General features: G+C 37.9%; 1 protein-coding gene across 2 annotated transcripts in view; it reads left to right on the top strand.

Moving 5' to 3' along the window:
• Positions 1 to 17,672, top strand: part of DCDC2 (doublecortin domain containing 2) — a 175,199-nt gene that overhangs the window by 38,972 nt on the left and 118,555 nt on the right. For both annotated transcript variants that reach the window (XM_070584185.1, XM_070584186.1), the window contains exons 4-5: positions 15,923 to 15,999; positions 16,113 to 16,244. In XM_070584185.1, coding sequence (XP_070440286.1) covers positions 15,923 to 15,999; positions 16,113 to 16,244 — 209 coding nt within the window. The remainder of the gene's footprint in view (positions 1 to 15,922; positions 16,000 to 16,112; positions 16,245 to 17,672) is intronic.

Below are 17,672 nucleotides of genomic sequence, written 5' to 3'. Positions count from 1 at the left end.
TCAGGTAACTCAGTGAGGAGTTGAGTTTCTGGGGTTTGAAGCTGACTCCCACTCCAGTGCTCCTGAATATTGCTGTGCTGCTTTATTCATTCCTTTACCCCTTTCCTGTCTGTCACCCCTGCATCCTGTCCCATACATCAGCTCAGTGAGAGTGGAGGCCCTGTCTGTCCTCTTCAGTATGGAATCCTCATCACAGAGCACAGAGCTAGTGCATTGTGGGTGAAAAACTAATACTTACTAAAAATCTTGTTGTCCCTTCCCTTGCTGTCCATTGGTGGGTTAATAGCTTCCTTAGTGTTTAAGAAAGACTGAAAGTATATCATGTACAGTTGGCACATTCTTCGGTGGGAATCCTGGGGACTAAATGACTTATTTAAATGCACGTGGGAGCTGCACTCTGCCCACGTGGACTGCCCCCGCGGACTCAGCATTGCTAACTTTCATCTTGCATTGTTACGTCCGCACTCCAGCTCCTCTGCATTCTTAGTGGAAATTTTACATTCCACTGCCTAGATTGGTTTAGTAACCAAAATCCCAATTGGGAAAACAAAACAAACAAAAATGACAATGGTGAAATAGTAAGCATGGTGTATTACATTAAGGAGGAATACAAAAGAAAAGACAAATAATCCAAAAGAATTTTTTTCAATGCTTCGTTATTGGTAGTTCCTGTAATTTCTCCTAAGAGTTCTCTTGGGTTAATTGGTTATTTTTTAACTTTATGGGGGTCATAATATTCTTCTCAGCATAGTGTTAGGGAAACCTATGCTCACTTACTTATGAATGCTTTAAAAATGACTCAAGTCCTGTTCAGTTTTCCTATAAGATAAAGTGCTCATTGCAAATAATTATCTTAGAATAAAGTTAATAAATTTGAGGTTTAACTTATATGTTCACAGTGCCTAGGATTATCTGATCTTTTAAAATATTCCACAAAGCGCAATAAAGAGAAAATTAAACCAGAGTACCAATAGTTTAAAAATTTGTGGTATCTTAGGAAATTGATTTGATGGTTCAAAAGTTAACAAAAATTGATGAGCATTTTGTTTTTTAAGACAAGAAGACTTAGAGCTATGGACTCATTTAAATATATGTTTACACTTAAGAATTTTCCAAGGATGGTATTACTTATGATGGGTACCTTATCCTTTGGGTCTTTTTTTTTTTCTTCATCAGACGTATTTTTTAGAGCAGTTTTAGATTGACAGCAAAATTGAGGGGAAGGTACAGAGATTTCCCATGTGCTCCTTGCCCCCACACATGCATGGCCTCCCCCATTATCAACATCCTCCACTAGAGTGGTACATTTTTTGCAATTGATAAACTTACATTGACACATCATCACCACCCAAAGTCCATGATTTACATTAGGGTTCACTCTTGGTGTTGTATGTTCTATGGATTTGGATGAATTTATGATGACATGCCACTTTTGGGTCACCTTTAAGCTAAAAAAATCTTTTACCTTGCTATGATTTGAATAGCCATATCATTTGTTTGGGAATTTGTTTTGAATTATTTTCTTGCATCAGTGAAGGGAGACTTTCATTTAGAGAATAGCTCAAAAGACAAACTTGCAAACTGATGCTCAGGTATCCATTCCTGGCAGAAAAATAACCCTTTGAATAAGAGATGATAATCCACGCCTGACAGATGAATTGTAACCCTTCCTCTGGGAGTCAGCCCCTGGACCGGGTACAACAACACGGGGACCTGTAGAGGACCCAGGACCCTGTAGATGAGTGGTTTCATCAGCTCATAGAAACTAATTGGACCCCTCTGGGAATATTCTAAACAGCTTGTTCATTATAATTAGAGATGTCTTCTGTAACTAGGTTCTCACTGAAGTTAGGGTGGTTGGAATTTTTTATTATTATGTAACAATGCTGATGAAAATATTTCAATGCCTGGGCTGATTTTGCCTCCATGCCTTTCTGGAATTTCTAGAGGTTTTGGGGGTTAATAAATTTTAATTTTCATTCCATGGAGTTCCATAAATTATACTGATATGATCATATGAAGAATATTTGACAGGTAGCAGCCAAGGGAAGGCAAACTTGAGTGGTCTTGAGAAGATATTAGGACCACTGAATAAGGGTGGTGTAGATAAGGCCAATATATAAAAATATTTGCATATTTTCAGTTACATATAATTCAAGAAAAATCTTACCTAAATGGGTGCAAATATGTGTGTACTATTTCTGCTAGTGGCCCATTTCTGTCTTGAGCAACATTACCAGTAGGCATGTACCTCGGACAAATCAGAAGTGGATTCATGGGGGCTGGCCTGGTGGTGTAGGGGTTAAGTTCCTGCACTCTGCTTCAGTGCTGGGGTTCATGGGTTCAGATCCTGGGAGCGGACCTACTCACTGCTCATCAAGCCAGGCTGTGGCAGTTTATCACATACAAAATAGAGGGAGATAGGCACAGATGTTAGCTCAGGGACCATCTTCCTCAAGCAAAAAGAGCAAGATTGGCAATAGATGTTAGCTCAGGGCCAATCTTCCTCACCAAATAAATAAATAAATAAAAAAGAAGTGGATTCATGTGACTGCTTCTTTGTTTACTGTGAGACCATGAGGGATGGAGAGGCTCATCTATTCCCTTCTATCCAGTTGGAGTAATACTGACCTCATTATGTTGTTTTGAGGAGCAAACATCACTATAAATGAAAGCATTTTATAAATTCTGATGTTTTACAATTTTAAACATATTTGAAAATAACTAACTTATAAAGATATTGTGAAAAGCAAAGTGTTTGATACAGTTCTGGGTATGGTATTTGCTCAAAAAAATTGTCCCAATTTTGTTTAATTCAAGTATTTACTAAGTGAGTTCTATGTCCAAAGCACCATGATGGATCTTTGCATTATAGATGAGCCTCTTTACTAAAAAAATAAAATAAAAGAGAGATGCAGTTTACATAAATATTGATAATATAATAGGAATATGTCATACTTATGAAAAATGTTGTATGAGAGATTCAGACAAAATGATGTAGAACTTCTGAGGAGAGAAGTATATCCAGCTGAGTGAAGGCTAAGTGATGGAATAGTGAGAAACGAGGTTAGAGTTTGATAGGATGGGACCAGCTCAAATACGAGCTCCCCTATCCAAGATGCGTGGACTTCATCTGAGGGCAGTGGCAGCCTTTGAAGGTGTTTGCATAGGGAGCTCCCAGGTTTGGGTCTGTGCTTCCAGAAGACAAATTCAGGAGCAGGTGATGAGGGAGGAAGGATGCTGCAGGCAGAAATACCTGGTCGTTCATGCTAGGTGCAGCTCATGTGAGGGTTTGTGAGCCCCCGGACCTGGGCTGTGGGGTGTGTAAAGGAGGGGACAGATGAAGCAATTCTGAGGAGGGAGAAGCTGTGGGACTGCATCATTGTCTGGATGTAGGAGTCACGATGTGTCTTGTGGTCCATTTTCCTTGCTACTGCTTTGAAAAAAAATGCAGGTGATTTATGCATAGCTTTTTAGCTATGCCACTTTGTGATTTTTTTTTTAGTGATTTATTCTAGAGCTTAAAATATGCATCTTTAACTTATTTTACTTTACCTTCAAATAATATTTTACCAGATCATGAACCACGAAGAACTCTACAACTGTACAATTCCATCTATACTTGTACTTTTTGTGTTCTTGTTAAATATTTTGCTTCTACATAGGTTATAAACTTAATGAATCATTCTTATTATTTTTGCTTTCAAATAGTCTTTAAGATTAAAAAAAATTTTTTTTGAAGTCTTTAAAATTACCCCCATATTTCCCTCTGGTGTCTTTCATTCTTTTGTGAAGATCCAGGCTTCCCTCTTGTATTATTTCCCTTCAGTCTAAAGAACTGCTTGTACAATTTTTTGGTAGTGTGGGTCTGCTCACAAAATTCTCTTGGCTTTTGTTTGTCTGAAAAATAGTTTTATTTCTCTTCCTCCTTTGAAAGGTGTTTTGTAAGGGTGTAGAATTCCAGGTTGACATTTTTTTCTTTCAGCTCTTTAAAGATATTCTTCCATTGTGTTCTGGCTTACATTGTTTCTGAAGAGAGGTCAGTCATCATTCTTGTTGTTATTCCTCTGAATTTTGTTGTTACATGCTGTCAAGTTGGCTGCAACTCCTGGGAACCGTATAAGAGAGTGATGTCCCCAATGTTTTGTTCTCAAATAGCCCTACTCAGCCTCTCCAGACTCATGCCTTTGGCTTCCTTTATGGAGTCAATCCATCTCATACTTGATCTTTCTCTTTTCCTTCTGCCTTCTTCTTTTCCCAGCATTATTGTCTTTTCCAAAGAATCCTGCCTTCCCATTCTGTCCCCAGATTAGGATAGCTTTAGTTTTATCATTTTTGCCTCCAGCAATAGTTCAGGCTTAATTTGCTCTGGACTCACTTGTTCGTCTTTCTGGCAGTCCAGGGCATCTGTAGAGCTCTCCTCCAACACCATATTTCAAATGAATCAATTTTTGTTGTCAGTCTTCCTCACTGTCCAGGTTTTGCACCGTGTGTAGTAATTGGGAATGCGAGGGTGTGGATAATCTTGGCATTAGTCTTTAATAACACTTCCTTATACTTGATCTTTCCTAATTCTTTCATTGCTGCCCTTCTGAGTCTCAGTCTCCTCTTGATTTCCTGGCTATAGTCTCCATTTAAATTGATGACTGGACCAAAGTAAACAAAAACTTTAACAATTTCATTGTCTTTATTGTCAACGTTAAAGTTGTGTAGTTCTCCTGTATCCATGATTTTTGTCTTTTTGATGTTTGAATGCAGTCCTGCTTTGGCGCTTCCATCAGAAATTGTTTCAAGTTATTGCTGCTTTCTGTCAGTAAGATGGTGTCACCTGCATATCTTAGGTTGTTGATATTTTTTCTACCAATTTTCACTCCTTCTTCATCTGACTCTAGCTTACTTTTTTGGGTGATATGATCTGCATACAGATTAAATAGATAGGGAGATAAAATGCACCCTTCTCTGACACCTTTGCCTATAGGAAACCATCTTTCTCTCCATACTCCATCCTGACAGTGGCTTCTTGTCCACAATACAGATTGTGCATCAGGACAATGAAGTACTGAGGCACCCCCATTTCTTTCAGAGCAACCAATAGCTTTTCATGATCCATACAAAGCCTTTGCTGTAGTCTATAAAACATAGACTGACCTTCTGAAATTCTTTGGAGCTCTCCAGTAGCCAATGAATAATCACAATTAGATCTCACGTGCCTCTCCCTTTTCGAAATCCAGCTTGGACATTGGGCATTTCTTGCTGCATGTAGGGTAAAGGCCTTTGCTGTAGCACCTTGAGCATCACTTTGCACGTGAAATTAGAGTAATGGTCCTGTAGTACTGGACTCCTTGACATCTCCTCTCTTGGGAATGGGATATCTATCGAGCGTTTCCAGTCTGTAGGCCATTGTTTTGTTTTCCATATTTGTTGGCATATTCTTGTTAGGATTTTAATTGATTCAGTCTTTGTGGCTTAAAATAATTCTGTTGATATCCCATCTACCACTGGTGACTTATTTCTCCTCATTACTTTCAGGGCAGCTTTCACTTCATTTTCTAAAATTACATGTTCTTGGGGCTGGCCACTGGTACAGTGGTTAAGTTCATGTGCTCGGCCTCAGTGGCCCAGGGTTCACCAGTTTGGATCCAAGGTGCAGACCTACATACCACTTATTAAGCTATGCTGTGGCGGGCATCCCACATATAAAATAGAGGAAGATGGGCATGGATATTAGCTCAGAACCAATTTTCCTCAGCAAAAATTCTCCCCCAGAAAACAGAGAAGAGGATTGGCAGTGGATGTTAGCTCAGAGCTAACCTTCCTCCAAAAAAAAAAAAATTGCATGAGATTCCCATGAGTTCTTCTTTATGGGAATCTTCTTTAAAGGAATCTCTTATCCTTTTGTCTCTTCTGTATAGATCTTCAGTATACTGTTTCCATTTTCCCTTTATTTTTTCCTGATCAGATAGTGTGCTGCCCTGTTGGTCATTCAACATTCCTGATCTAAGTTTAAATTCCCTTTTATTTCTTCAATCTTCTGGAAGAGATCTTTTGTTCTTCCTTTTTCTTGTTCTCTCTCTTTGCATTGGCCATTATTGTGGTTCTCTTTATCTCTATGTGATAGTCAGAAAACTGTCTTCAGGATTCTAATCCTCCTTATTTGTCACCTTTTACTTTTGCTTCTTGCCTGTCCTTAACAATTTTTAGTGTTTCTTCTGTCATTCACCGTGATTTTTCTTTTCTTTTTTACTTCAGGCATTGTCTTTCACATTCTTCCTTAATAATATTTCTGATTTCAGTCCATAGGTCTTCTGGTTCTTGGTCAATTAAGTTTAACAGTGCAAATCTGTTTTTTATGTGGATTTTAAATTTGTTGGGAATGTTGTTTACATTATATTTTGGCACTACAATTCTTTTAGAGACTTTCTTCAGCTTTAGTCTGATATTTGATATTTATAGTTTAATAGTTCATGGTCAGTACCACAATCAGCTCCTGGTCTTGTTTTGGCAGAGTGAATACAACTTCTCCATCACCTGCTTCCAATTACATAGTCTATTTGATTTCTATATTGGCCCTTTAGTGATGTCCTTGTATAGCCATCTGTTCAGTTGCTTGAAACATGTATTTGTGATGGACAGATTTTTGGCTTCACAGAAATCTGTGAGCCAGTTTCCTGCTTCATTTCTGACCCCTACTCCAAATTTTCCAACGAAATTTGATTCCACTTTATTTCCTACCTTTGCATTCCAGTCACCTGTAATTATCAGCATGTCTTATTTTGGTGTATGATCAATTTCTTCTTGGATACTTGTATAAAAGCTTTCAATTTCATATTCTTCAGCATCTGTAGCTGGAGCATAGACTTGGATGATAGTTACATTTATAAGTTTTCCCAGAAGTCTGATTGATCTTACTTGATCAGACCTTGCATTAGAGCCCCTAACTGCCTGTGCTACATCTTGCCTCCATCTTAGAACCACTCCATTTCTTCTGAGTTTGTCATTTCCAGAGTGGAACACTTTGTAGTTGTCTGACTGCCCCATTTCAGTTCACTTTAGTTCACTAACACCAAGCACTACAATATTTAAATGTTCCATTTCTTGCCTTACAATTTCCAGTTTACCTTGGTTCATGATTCTCATGTTTCATGTTGCCATTCTGTGTGTGGTACAGCATTGGAGTTTCCTTTCACCTATTGCACTTTAGCTGGGAGACATCCTTTTGGCTTAGTCTAGTTGTGTCATTAGCATCAGCGCTAATTTAAATTCAGTGCCTCTGAATTTTATGTGTATATTTTCTCTGATTCTGGTTTAACTATAATGTGACTAGGTCTGGTTCTTTTTGTATTTTTCCTGATTGGGGTTTACTGAAATTTTTGAATCTGTGAATTAATGCCTTTCATCAGTTTTGGCCATGTTCTCTATAAATACTTCTTCTAGACTATTCTCTTTTTCCTTTCCTTGCCTCCAATTACACACATGTTAGGTCATTTGTTTTACATGTCTCTTATGCTATGACCAGTTTTTATGTTTTTGTGTTTCACTTTGGATGATCTTTGTCTTGAAGTTGACTCATTCTTTCTTCTTTTGTGTCTAATCTGCTGTTAAGCCCATGAAATGAATTCCTCATTTCAGTTACTCTTTTTTAGTTCTAGAATTTTCATTTTGTTCTTTTTTAGAGTTTCAATTTCTTGGCTAAAATTCCTTATCTTTCATCTATTTTGTCCACCTTTTCTGTTAAGTTCTTTAATGTCTTTATAATCCCTGTTTAAAAATCCCCTTTTGCCAATTTCAACATCATAATCATTTGTGAGTTTGACTTTATTCTTTCTCTTGATAACGGGTTGTATTGTCCTTTTTATTTACATGTTTTGTAGTTTTTATTGTATGCTGGTCGTTTTGTGTGAAATTTTGTATAAAATTTGTAGAAATTGAAAGTAGATCATGTTTATCCTTAGAAAAAACACACCCCTTCCTCTGTCGACCTGGTAGGGTAAAGGGCTGACCTCTCTATAATCCATTGTTGAGCTGCAGCTTTAGTTAGTTTCAGTTTACCAGTGGTTTCAAACATTGAGTCTGTGAAATCAGGATTTGCTGTCTCTCCAGCAGGGCTTTGGATTTAATATTGGTTGAGATTCTAGAGATCCCTCTCTACTTTTCGTCTGACTGTTTGCACTGGAGATCTCTCTTTCTCTGCCAGCCGCACCTCCATCTTTCTATACCATGGGTTTTCTTTCTCAGCTCTTTTTCCCTGCTCCTAGCTTTTATTACACTTCTCTGTGCTTAAAGAAGTTCCCACAGGGAAGAACTGATGGGCAGTGTAGACTTGCTCTACATCTGGGTTCTCTCTGTCATGCTACCCTACTCATTGGCTGGCTTCTGTGGAAGGTTGCTCCTCTGCTTGCTGTGCCCCTGGGGATGAAAGCAGCTGTAGATTTTTTTCTTGTTTAGAGAGGGTTCATCCCTCTCTATAATTTAGTTCATTTAGACTTCTTTGCCTCCTAAGCTCTATGATGCATTTTTTAAAAACTATGTTTTTTAGCTTGTCTCTCAGTTTTTGTTGTCACTTTGGAATCAGTAGTCTCCTACAAACTTCTACCTCCCAAACAGAAGTGAAACTACCTCTTAGTTTACTTCATAATGGAAAAAGAAAACCTTAAATATTCAACGATGGAAAAACAGTCTTAATGACACAAACACAGCATATGCATTTTGTTTATCAAATTTTGTACCAATTATCAGAATTTATTTCCTTAGATATGAAAAAGTGGGAGATAGTGATAGTAAACCTATGTGATTTTTATGTCTGAGAAGATCTATTTAATAATAAGATTAGGGTATGGCAAAACTCATAATTATTATGATTCAAAGTAACACCATCAATAGAAATTCAAGGAGAGGGTGAGTCAACAATTCTATTGAAAAGTTTGATCATTGTCCTCACTTCTTGTTACATAGCCTTTCCTTTTTATATTTCTATTTCATTTGGTGTATCTCCAGGATAAATGGCTTCATTCCATGAAGTTTAGGGGATGTTCCCAGCATGAAATACCCTCTGATAGAGGCACTTTCTAATGTTCAATTATGGTACATCCGGTCAATATGGGACATGTTTGTGGATTGTGCTGTCACTATGTATTAGGCATCTTAGCTAGTGTCTCTTCTATCTAAAAAATAGTAATATTGAAAAAGAAATTGAGGATTATTTTAAAAAGCTCTTTAGAACAATCTCCAGTTTGGATGCATCTGCTATATTGATTCCAGGGTAAGTTATTTTCCACTCTGGTGTCTTTTTAAAAATTTGTATCCTTTTCTCATTTATCAAAAGTGGTGAAAATTGATTAAACATTTTTAAAAAGATTTTGCTTTCCTTTTTGATGCTGTGGGCTATCTTTACAAAGTAGTAACAAAGTTTCCTCAAAGATTATCATTACTCACTTTTTCTTAAATCCATACAGTAAGGAAAATAGAATTGGAGCCTCTTTGTGTAGATTGGCCTATATTTTGCATGAAAATGACTTCAGTATATTTTTTTCCCCTAAATGATTAAATCTGTCTTGTGAACAATCTCAAAAATCTAATAGACTTTTAAAAGCTGGCCCAGTGGCACAATGGTTCTGTTAAATTCGCATGCTCTGCTTCGACAGCCCGGGGTTTGCTGGTTGGGATCCCAGGTGTGGACATGGCACTGCTTGGCAAGCTATGCTGTGGTAGGCATCCCACATGTAAAGTAGAGGAAGATGGGCATGGATGTTAGCTGAGGGCCAGTCTTCCTCAGCAAAAAGAGGATTGGCAGCAGATGTTAGCTCAGGGCTAATCTTCCTCAAAAAAAAAAAAATCAGATAGACTTTTAAAGATTGTTTTTATGCATGATTTAAAATTGAGTTTTTAAATTGTATAATGAGTACTTACAAGAGGTCTATGGTCGTTAGATTTTTGTGTTGGTGTCTGTTTAACAGCGTCATTTCCTGAGGTCCTTAGACTGAGTTTGGTTTTCTTGGCCTAGGGTTTCAAGAGGTGGTGAGTGCTGAGATTTGAGGGAGATGGATTCTCTGAAGCATTCAGCCTAACAGCCCCAGGGAGTGGTATTGCCACTTCATTAATTAGTTCATGGAGCATCCCTTTGGGCTAGTTTAGCAGGATTATCCTTATTTTTATAGATCAAGAAAATGAGGTGTGATACATTGAATTGGCGATCAGTCCTGGAGTTCAAAATTTTAGACCTTTAGACAGTTACTCAGTTTGTAGACCTTGACCTTATTATTCCAAATATATGTTTTCAACACAACAATTTTAGTTTCATTGAATTTATTTTTTAACAAATAGATTCATATTTTTGAATCATGTGGGTTTTAACTTGAATTTTACCCAGCTGTCATATTGTCCTACTATGTGCATGTGAAATTTGTCAACTTGCATTAAATTGCATACTTAGATTTATCAGGTTCATGTGAAGCATTGTTTGTTTTGTGTGGCCATCTGTGACATAAACACTCTAAATGAGGTTCCAGAGACTGAGTGATATGTTGGAAAGCACATTTGATTTGTATCCGTAGACTTGCACTGGAGTCCTGGCTCACCCCATTCTAGCAGAGTAAACGTGGTTAAGTCACTTTACCCACCTTTGACTTTGGAAATATGTAAAAAAAAATATTAGCCAAATATTTAGTCAGTTTATCTATCTACTTGTCTATCTATCAGTTTCTATTCAGAGAATGACTCCTCTGTCTGGCTCACCAGGCTAACTTACCTTTCAAAATGCAAATAAACTGGGCTTTACAAGACAATGTTGAACCCAGTGCAGAATCAAGGCAAGAGGTCCGCCATATGCAAGTCCTGCTTTTGCTTAATGGTGGTTTCCCCACCAACTCACAAAGCCAACCAGGAGTATTAGTTCTACTGGGTTCAAAATGAAAGTTTGAGTTTTGCATTGGTACCTTTTCACTTGATTTGGTTCCAGTGTCACAGATTATACAACTACTGCTGGTCAGCCCGCTTACCAATAAGAGCCGTTCCTGGTACACAGAGGTCTGAGTGGGAGGACCTCATCCTCCATCCCTGGTGTCCATCCGTCCATATCGAGGTATATTGATACTTCACAGTGTTCTCATATTTCAAATATTATTCATTTTCAAAGGGCAAGGGGAAGTGTATGGGATGCTAAGACAATTTACAAATGTTAAGAACACCTTCTAATTTATTATTATGTTTCCCATTATCTAAAGCCATAAATGTCTCTAAATTAGCAGCACGTGACAACACTTCATTCCTGATAAGAGTTCTGGAAAAGCTTTCCTTATATGCAGTTGATTTGGCTTAATTGTATGTATGTGTGTGATTGAGTTATTATTTAAAACACCAATTAGAAAAATGTATTTTAAATCAAAAATTCTAATTGTTTCCAAAAAGTTCTAATTGTTTTATACAATGATCTTACATGTTTTTTTCAATTCAGATATATTACTTGGATTATTCAGATTCTTTTATTAGTATATCTGAAAACAGATTAATTTATTATTTTAACTATAATGACAAAAAATATATCTAAGACTAATCTTCAATTCTGCTGGTTAGTTATGAACATTTGGGGAATATTTTTATCATGATGAATGAGGAAAACAACTTATTCAAGATAGATGGTTTGATTTTATTCAAGCAACAACTTATAGATTCAGAATAAGGATATATAATTCTTTAAAAAATCATGTGTATTTATGAATTTCTGTATAATTATCGATATGTATGCTCTAAAGAAAAGTGGCATCTTTTAACCAACTTAGCAAGAGTTTTAAAGTAATTTGTTTATATAACTTATTCACTTTCACCTTTAATTCAACAATCCAGTAAGATGTTAAACAATCAAGGACGATAGGCAAGATATTTGGAAAATAACTACTAAGTATGAAGTATGTGTTCAGTATGTTACTAGTTAATACTGTGAGTAACTACAAAGTAACAGCAGGGACAAAAAATTAAAAACCAAATAAATAAAATGTACAATATGTCAGATGTTGGTAAGTGCTATGGAAAAAAAAAAAAATAAAGCAGGAAAGGGCAACAGAGCCCCAGGGATGTTGCAGCAGCTTTAAGTTGAGTGGTCAGGGGGCAGTGTCGCTATGTTGAAGAGGGAGGAGGATTTCAAGAGGAAGATGCTGTTAACACAGGCGCGGAGTCAGAAGGGCTTGTCCTTCACACAGGCAACGACTCACTTGTAGGTAAACATGCTGAGCCTTGAGAGTAAGCAGATCTGCTGGGAGACGGGTTTGTAGTCATCCAAGGGTGTTGTAAACCACAACCCTGGCCTCAAAACTGCATTCCTGGTGAATCGAATCTCTTTTCTTGTGCTATAGTATGCTCCGAATGAATCGGGGGACTCTTGGGATCCATCAGGAACAAGCTTGCAATACAGTCACTAAACTAAAAATATTGCTTATCCTTTATTTCAGCAAATGCTCAGTTCTGCTAATTTATTCTACAGGTATACTTAGATATTTATGCAAATAAATATTTACAAGAAAATCAATCATGGCATTATTTGCAATAGCAGAAATTTAGAAACTATCGAAAGGATCATCATTAAGGGATAGGTTAATTAAACTATGGCATGTTCATAGAGTGGAATATACACAGCTATGATAAAGAAGGAAGCAACCCTTGCTGTAACACAGTATGGAACAATCTCCATGATAAACTGTTAAATGAAAAAAGCAGGGTGCAGAAGAATGGGTCTAGCAGGTTATCCCTTGTGTTTAAAAATTACATGCATATAATAGCTACGTAAGATAATATGCACGTGTATGTATAGACTTCATGGAATATCTACATAAGATGATATGCACGTGTATGTATAGACTTCGTGGAATATCTACATAAGATAATATGTACGTGTGTGTATAGACTTCATGGAATATCTACATAAGATAATATCCACATGTATGTATAGACTGTATGGAATATCTACATAAGATAATATGCACGTGTGTGTATAGACTTCATGGAATATCTACATAAGATGATATGCACGTGTATGTATAGACTTCGTGGAATATCTACATAAGATAATATGCACGTGTGTGTATAGACTTCATGGAATATCTACATAAGATGATATGCACGTGTACGTATAGACTTCGTGGAATATCTACATAAGATAGTATGCACGTGTGTGTATAGACTTCATGGAATATCTACATAAGATAATATGCACACGTATGTATAGACTGCATGGAATATCTACATATGATAATATGCACACGTATGTATAGACTGCATGGAACATCTACATATGATAATATGCACACGTATGTATAGACTGCGTGGAAAAATCTACGTAAGATAATATGCACACGTATGTATAGACTGCATGGAAAATCTACATAAGATAATATGCACGTGTATGTATAGACTTCATGGAAAATCTACATAAGATAATATGCACACGTATGTATAGGCTGTATAGAATATCTACACAAGATAACATGCACCTGTGTGAATAGACTGTCTGTGAATGAATGTTGCTGACTCTGGTTGCAACTTGGTGGTTGGGAACAGGAGTGGGAAGGACTCTTCCTTTTCACTGTATGCCCCATTTTACCACTTGAATTTTGTTCAGGTGCATACATTACCTGTTAAATGTTTTTACTGTAAATGTTCGTTTAGGGTCAAAAATCTCTGGGATTAAAATGTAAAAAAATTAATATGATAGAATTAAAATTTTTCTTTTTCTCCCCAAATCCCCCCAGTACATAGTTATATATTTTAGTTGTGGGTCCTTCTAGTTGGGGCATGTGGGCTGCCGCCTCAACATGGCCTGACGAGGGGTGCCATTTCCGCGCCCAGGATCCAAACCAGCGAAACCCTGGGACACCGAAGTGGAGTGCGTGAACTTCATGACTCGGCCACGAGGCCGGCCCCTAGAATTAAAAATTTTTATTCTAAGTTAGGGTATCTTTTAATTAAATGTCAATAAATATTTATTGTGCAACAAGCAGGTGTTGCAAGCACCATTTTAGGCACTGGAGAGTCACAAAGAATTCATACTCCTTGTTCCTCTCAAAATGGCGTAATTTGACAGAGGAGAGAGTCCCATAAATTATTTAGGGTTAATATTTGATCTCTAAAATAACTGTCAAAGTGCATAGTGAATAGTTAGAGGTTCATAGATATGGATTCACTAAAAATTGTGCTCCTTATTATGTGTTATTTTAGGCAAATTAATTAAGCTCCAGTTTCATTGGTAAAATGAGGTTAAGTAATAGTGCTTCAGCGCGTTGTTTCGATGATTAAATGATATATAGTGCATGTCAGTTATTTAGTACAGTGCTTGCAATTAAATATAGCACAATAAATTTTGGCCATTTTTATTAATCCGTTCCCTTTGCTTCTAAGTTTCCCTTTCAAATCAGGAAGAAAAATAACCTCTGAAAACAGAAGTGATATCATCAACTCTATAATAGCAGTAGCAGTTTGAGACAGAAAGTGAAAGAAGGATGAGCAGGGAAGGACTGGTGACTGGGTTGGGTCTTGATTGGCAAATGAAATTTCAGCAGGTGGGGAACTGGGGAGGACGTTTTAGTGGAGGGGGCGAGATGAGTAAAGGCCTGGAAGTGGATGCAGGGCGTGTTTTGGGAATGCAGAGGTGTAGACTAGTTAGATTAAAGGGCACAACAAGGCTTCTGTGTGGAAGGAGTGTTGGTAGATGAGGGGACCAAGTAAGCAGTGGTTGGTCATGGAGGTTCTTGTAGGTCATGCTTAAGAGTTGAACTTTATCTTTCAGTGGTGTGGGTGGAAACCAGATAGCCGAAGACTTAAGAGAGGATAGGGTGGAAGGAAGTAGGAATATAAATGACGAAGAGGAGAGAGAGCGATGGGACAGTGCTTGACAGGCCCAGAGGGTCAAAGGAGAAATTGAAGACACAAGATGGGGGTGGAGGGTCCTAGATAATTAATGGAACAAGTAGAGGCAGCAGGGGATAAAATTAAGATGGGGGTTAGCTTTGTAAAGGGATAAGGATCCTTCTTCTGAGATAGGCAGAAAAGGAGAAAAATGGAGAAGATGTAGATGAGGTGGGCTGTGGAGGGAAGGGGGTCGAAGGGCTTCGTGCCCTTGGCCTCTATTTTCTTGAAGTTTGAGAGGAAATGATCTGCTGAGGGCGAGTGTGCCTGGAGTGAGATTTTAGAGTCTGGGATAGGAGGTAAGGATTTGGACCATCCACTGTAGGAAGTGTAAGAACTCCTTGACTTGAGAGGAGGAGTTGGCTGGCTGATGCCAAAGACCTCTCTCAGGTGAAGGCGCCCCGTGGGCCGTGTGGTTCTCACTAACAGGAGCCTGGAACCTGGAAACAAAAGGACAAGGAAAGATAACTAGACCCATCCAGGTTCCAGGAGCTCGGGATCGACGGTGCTGGTGTGAATGCGGCTGATGGGTAGGGGAAAACGAAGTTGAGAAAAAGTCAAGGGCGTTAGTCTTGGAGAATGGGATGGGGTGAAGGGCCCAGTGGGGGCCTGGATTCAGAGAGCAGGTGAAATGAGAGTGGATGAGGAGAGATGACAAAACATGGTATGTTGTAGCTGAAGGGGGAGGGCGCTTCAGAGTTCAAGATTTTATAGGATTATTTTATTTTTGTTTTACAGAAAGCATTGTTTTAAAGAGTTGCTTTCAAATTCTCATAATAGCTCAGCAATTTCCGTTGTTGGCACAGATCCTGAGCAGGATGCCCAGGGCTTGAGGGGAGTTTTTTTTGAGAGCCTGACGAAGGCCACATAATAATATCCGTAGAGGATGAGCCCAGTGTTTATCTAAGGGGAAAAAAGAAAGGTTTTAACAAACACAACGGGTCTCAGCCACTTCCCTGGAAACCTATAGTTTTCCTCATGGAAAAAAACAAAACTAACATAGCTCAGTGATTTTATTTCTTTGCTTTTAAAGGTCAAGCCAGTCATCCACAGCAGGATCAATGTGTCCGCTCGCTTTAGAAAACCGCTGCAGGAACCCTGCACTATCTTGTAAGTTGGGGGCCTGGCTTGGCGGCTTCCCTTTGGTCTGGGATTCATTTTGTGTGTTTTAAAGGCATAACTGTTTCAAATGGTTGGGCTCACTGGCTTAGCTTTTCTTCCAGCTTGATTGCAAATGGAGACCTCGTAAGCCCAGCTTCTCGCCTCCTCATCCCTAGAAAAGCCCTGAATCAGTGGGATCGTGTGCTACAAATGGTCACGGAAAAAATAACTCTGAGGAGTGGGGCTGTCCACAGGTATGTCGAAGTAATCTTCTTTGAAAGATGTGGATGGGTTTTGGAACTGTTGAGGGTATTCCCAGGAGTCTCTGGGGTCACTAGTCCCTCGGTTTGAATTTTGGCTCTCCAGTTAGGCTCCAATGCCTCAGTTTCTTTATCTGTAAAATAGGTATATAGTACTACTTACCCTATAGAGTTGTTTTAAGGAATGAGGTAATCCATATAAAGAGCTTCAAACAGTCCTGGGCACACAGTAGCACATCAACAAATATTAACCATTTTTATTCTTTCCGTTTAGAGCAAATAGGTGAGTGTCAACATTGTTTTAGTTGAGAAGAACTGTTTTTGAGTGAGCCAGCTCCTGGGCTCTTAATTCGTTGTCCTCCCTTTAGGAGGCATTTATGATTATTTGGTATTGTGAACTATTTCCCCGGGGAAAGAAATCAGACTTCAGGAGGTGTTATTAGATTTAAGGAGGAGGCAGAGTAGACAGGATAATTAAGCGGGGTTGCCTAAATTGAGAAATGAAAAGCATTTTTCTCAAGCTCTGAAATTTAAGTGAAGATTAAAATCATGGCTTTTAATTGTGAAGCCTATGAAATGATACTGTGTTGGAAGCTGACATTTTTTCTTTTTTTTTAGGTGAGAGGGTTACAAATAATATATACAAGTACACAGCATATTAAGAATATATAGAGGCTGGCTCAGTGGTGTAGTGCTTAAGTTTGTGTGCTCTGCTTCTGTGGCATGGGGTTTGTGGGTTTGGATCCCTGGCACGGACCTACATACTGCTCATCAAGCCATGTGGTGACATCCCATGTACAAAAAAAATAGAGGAAGATTGGTACAGATGTTAGCTCAGGAACAGTCCTCCTCAAGCAAAAAGAGGAAGATTAGCGACAAATGTTAGCTGGGGGCCAATCTTCCTCACCAAAAAAAAAAAAAAAAAAAAAAATACACACACACACACACACACACATACACACCATATATGACATTCAAATATTTGAAATCCATCAAAAGTTTTTTGGTAGTTCTCCTTGAATCCTCTCTTCACCCCAGTCTCTCTAACATTCTCTACAGGTGGTGTACACTCCTGCTTTCAAGTTCTTATGCCTATTTTCATATTTTTATATCTCTCTATAGACATATATGATAAAATAAGTTTTCAATTGATTGCATATTATGTCTTTCAGTTAGATGTGTATACAGATTAACGTATTTTCACATATGTTAATATATATAGTTTCACAGCCATTGAGATTTTAAATATAATTAGGTAGATATAAATATATATTTAACATATAAACGTATAAATATAATTGAAAGTAATACTTCATATGTGGTAAAAAAAATTCAGACAGGACAAAAGATATGGATAAAAACTATTTCTTCCACCTCAGACTTCTGAGTCCCTCCAGTACTTTTCTGCATTATTCCAGAAAT

This window comes from Equus przewalskii, chromosome 19 (assembly GCF_037783145.1).
Source record: "Equus przewalskii isolate Varuska chromosome 19, EquPr2, whole genome shotgun sequence".
Lineage (NCBI taxonomy): Eukaryota > Metazoa > Chordata > Mammalia > Perissodactyla > Equidae > Equus > Equus przewalskii.
The sequence above is the reverse complement of the archived record's forward strand: the minus strand, read 5'-3'. Positions and strand labels throughout refer to the sequence as shown.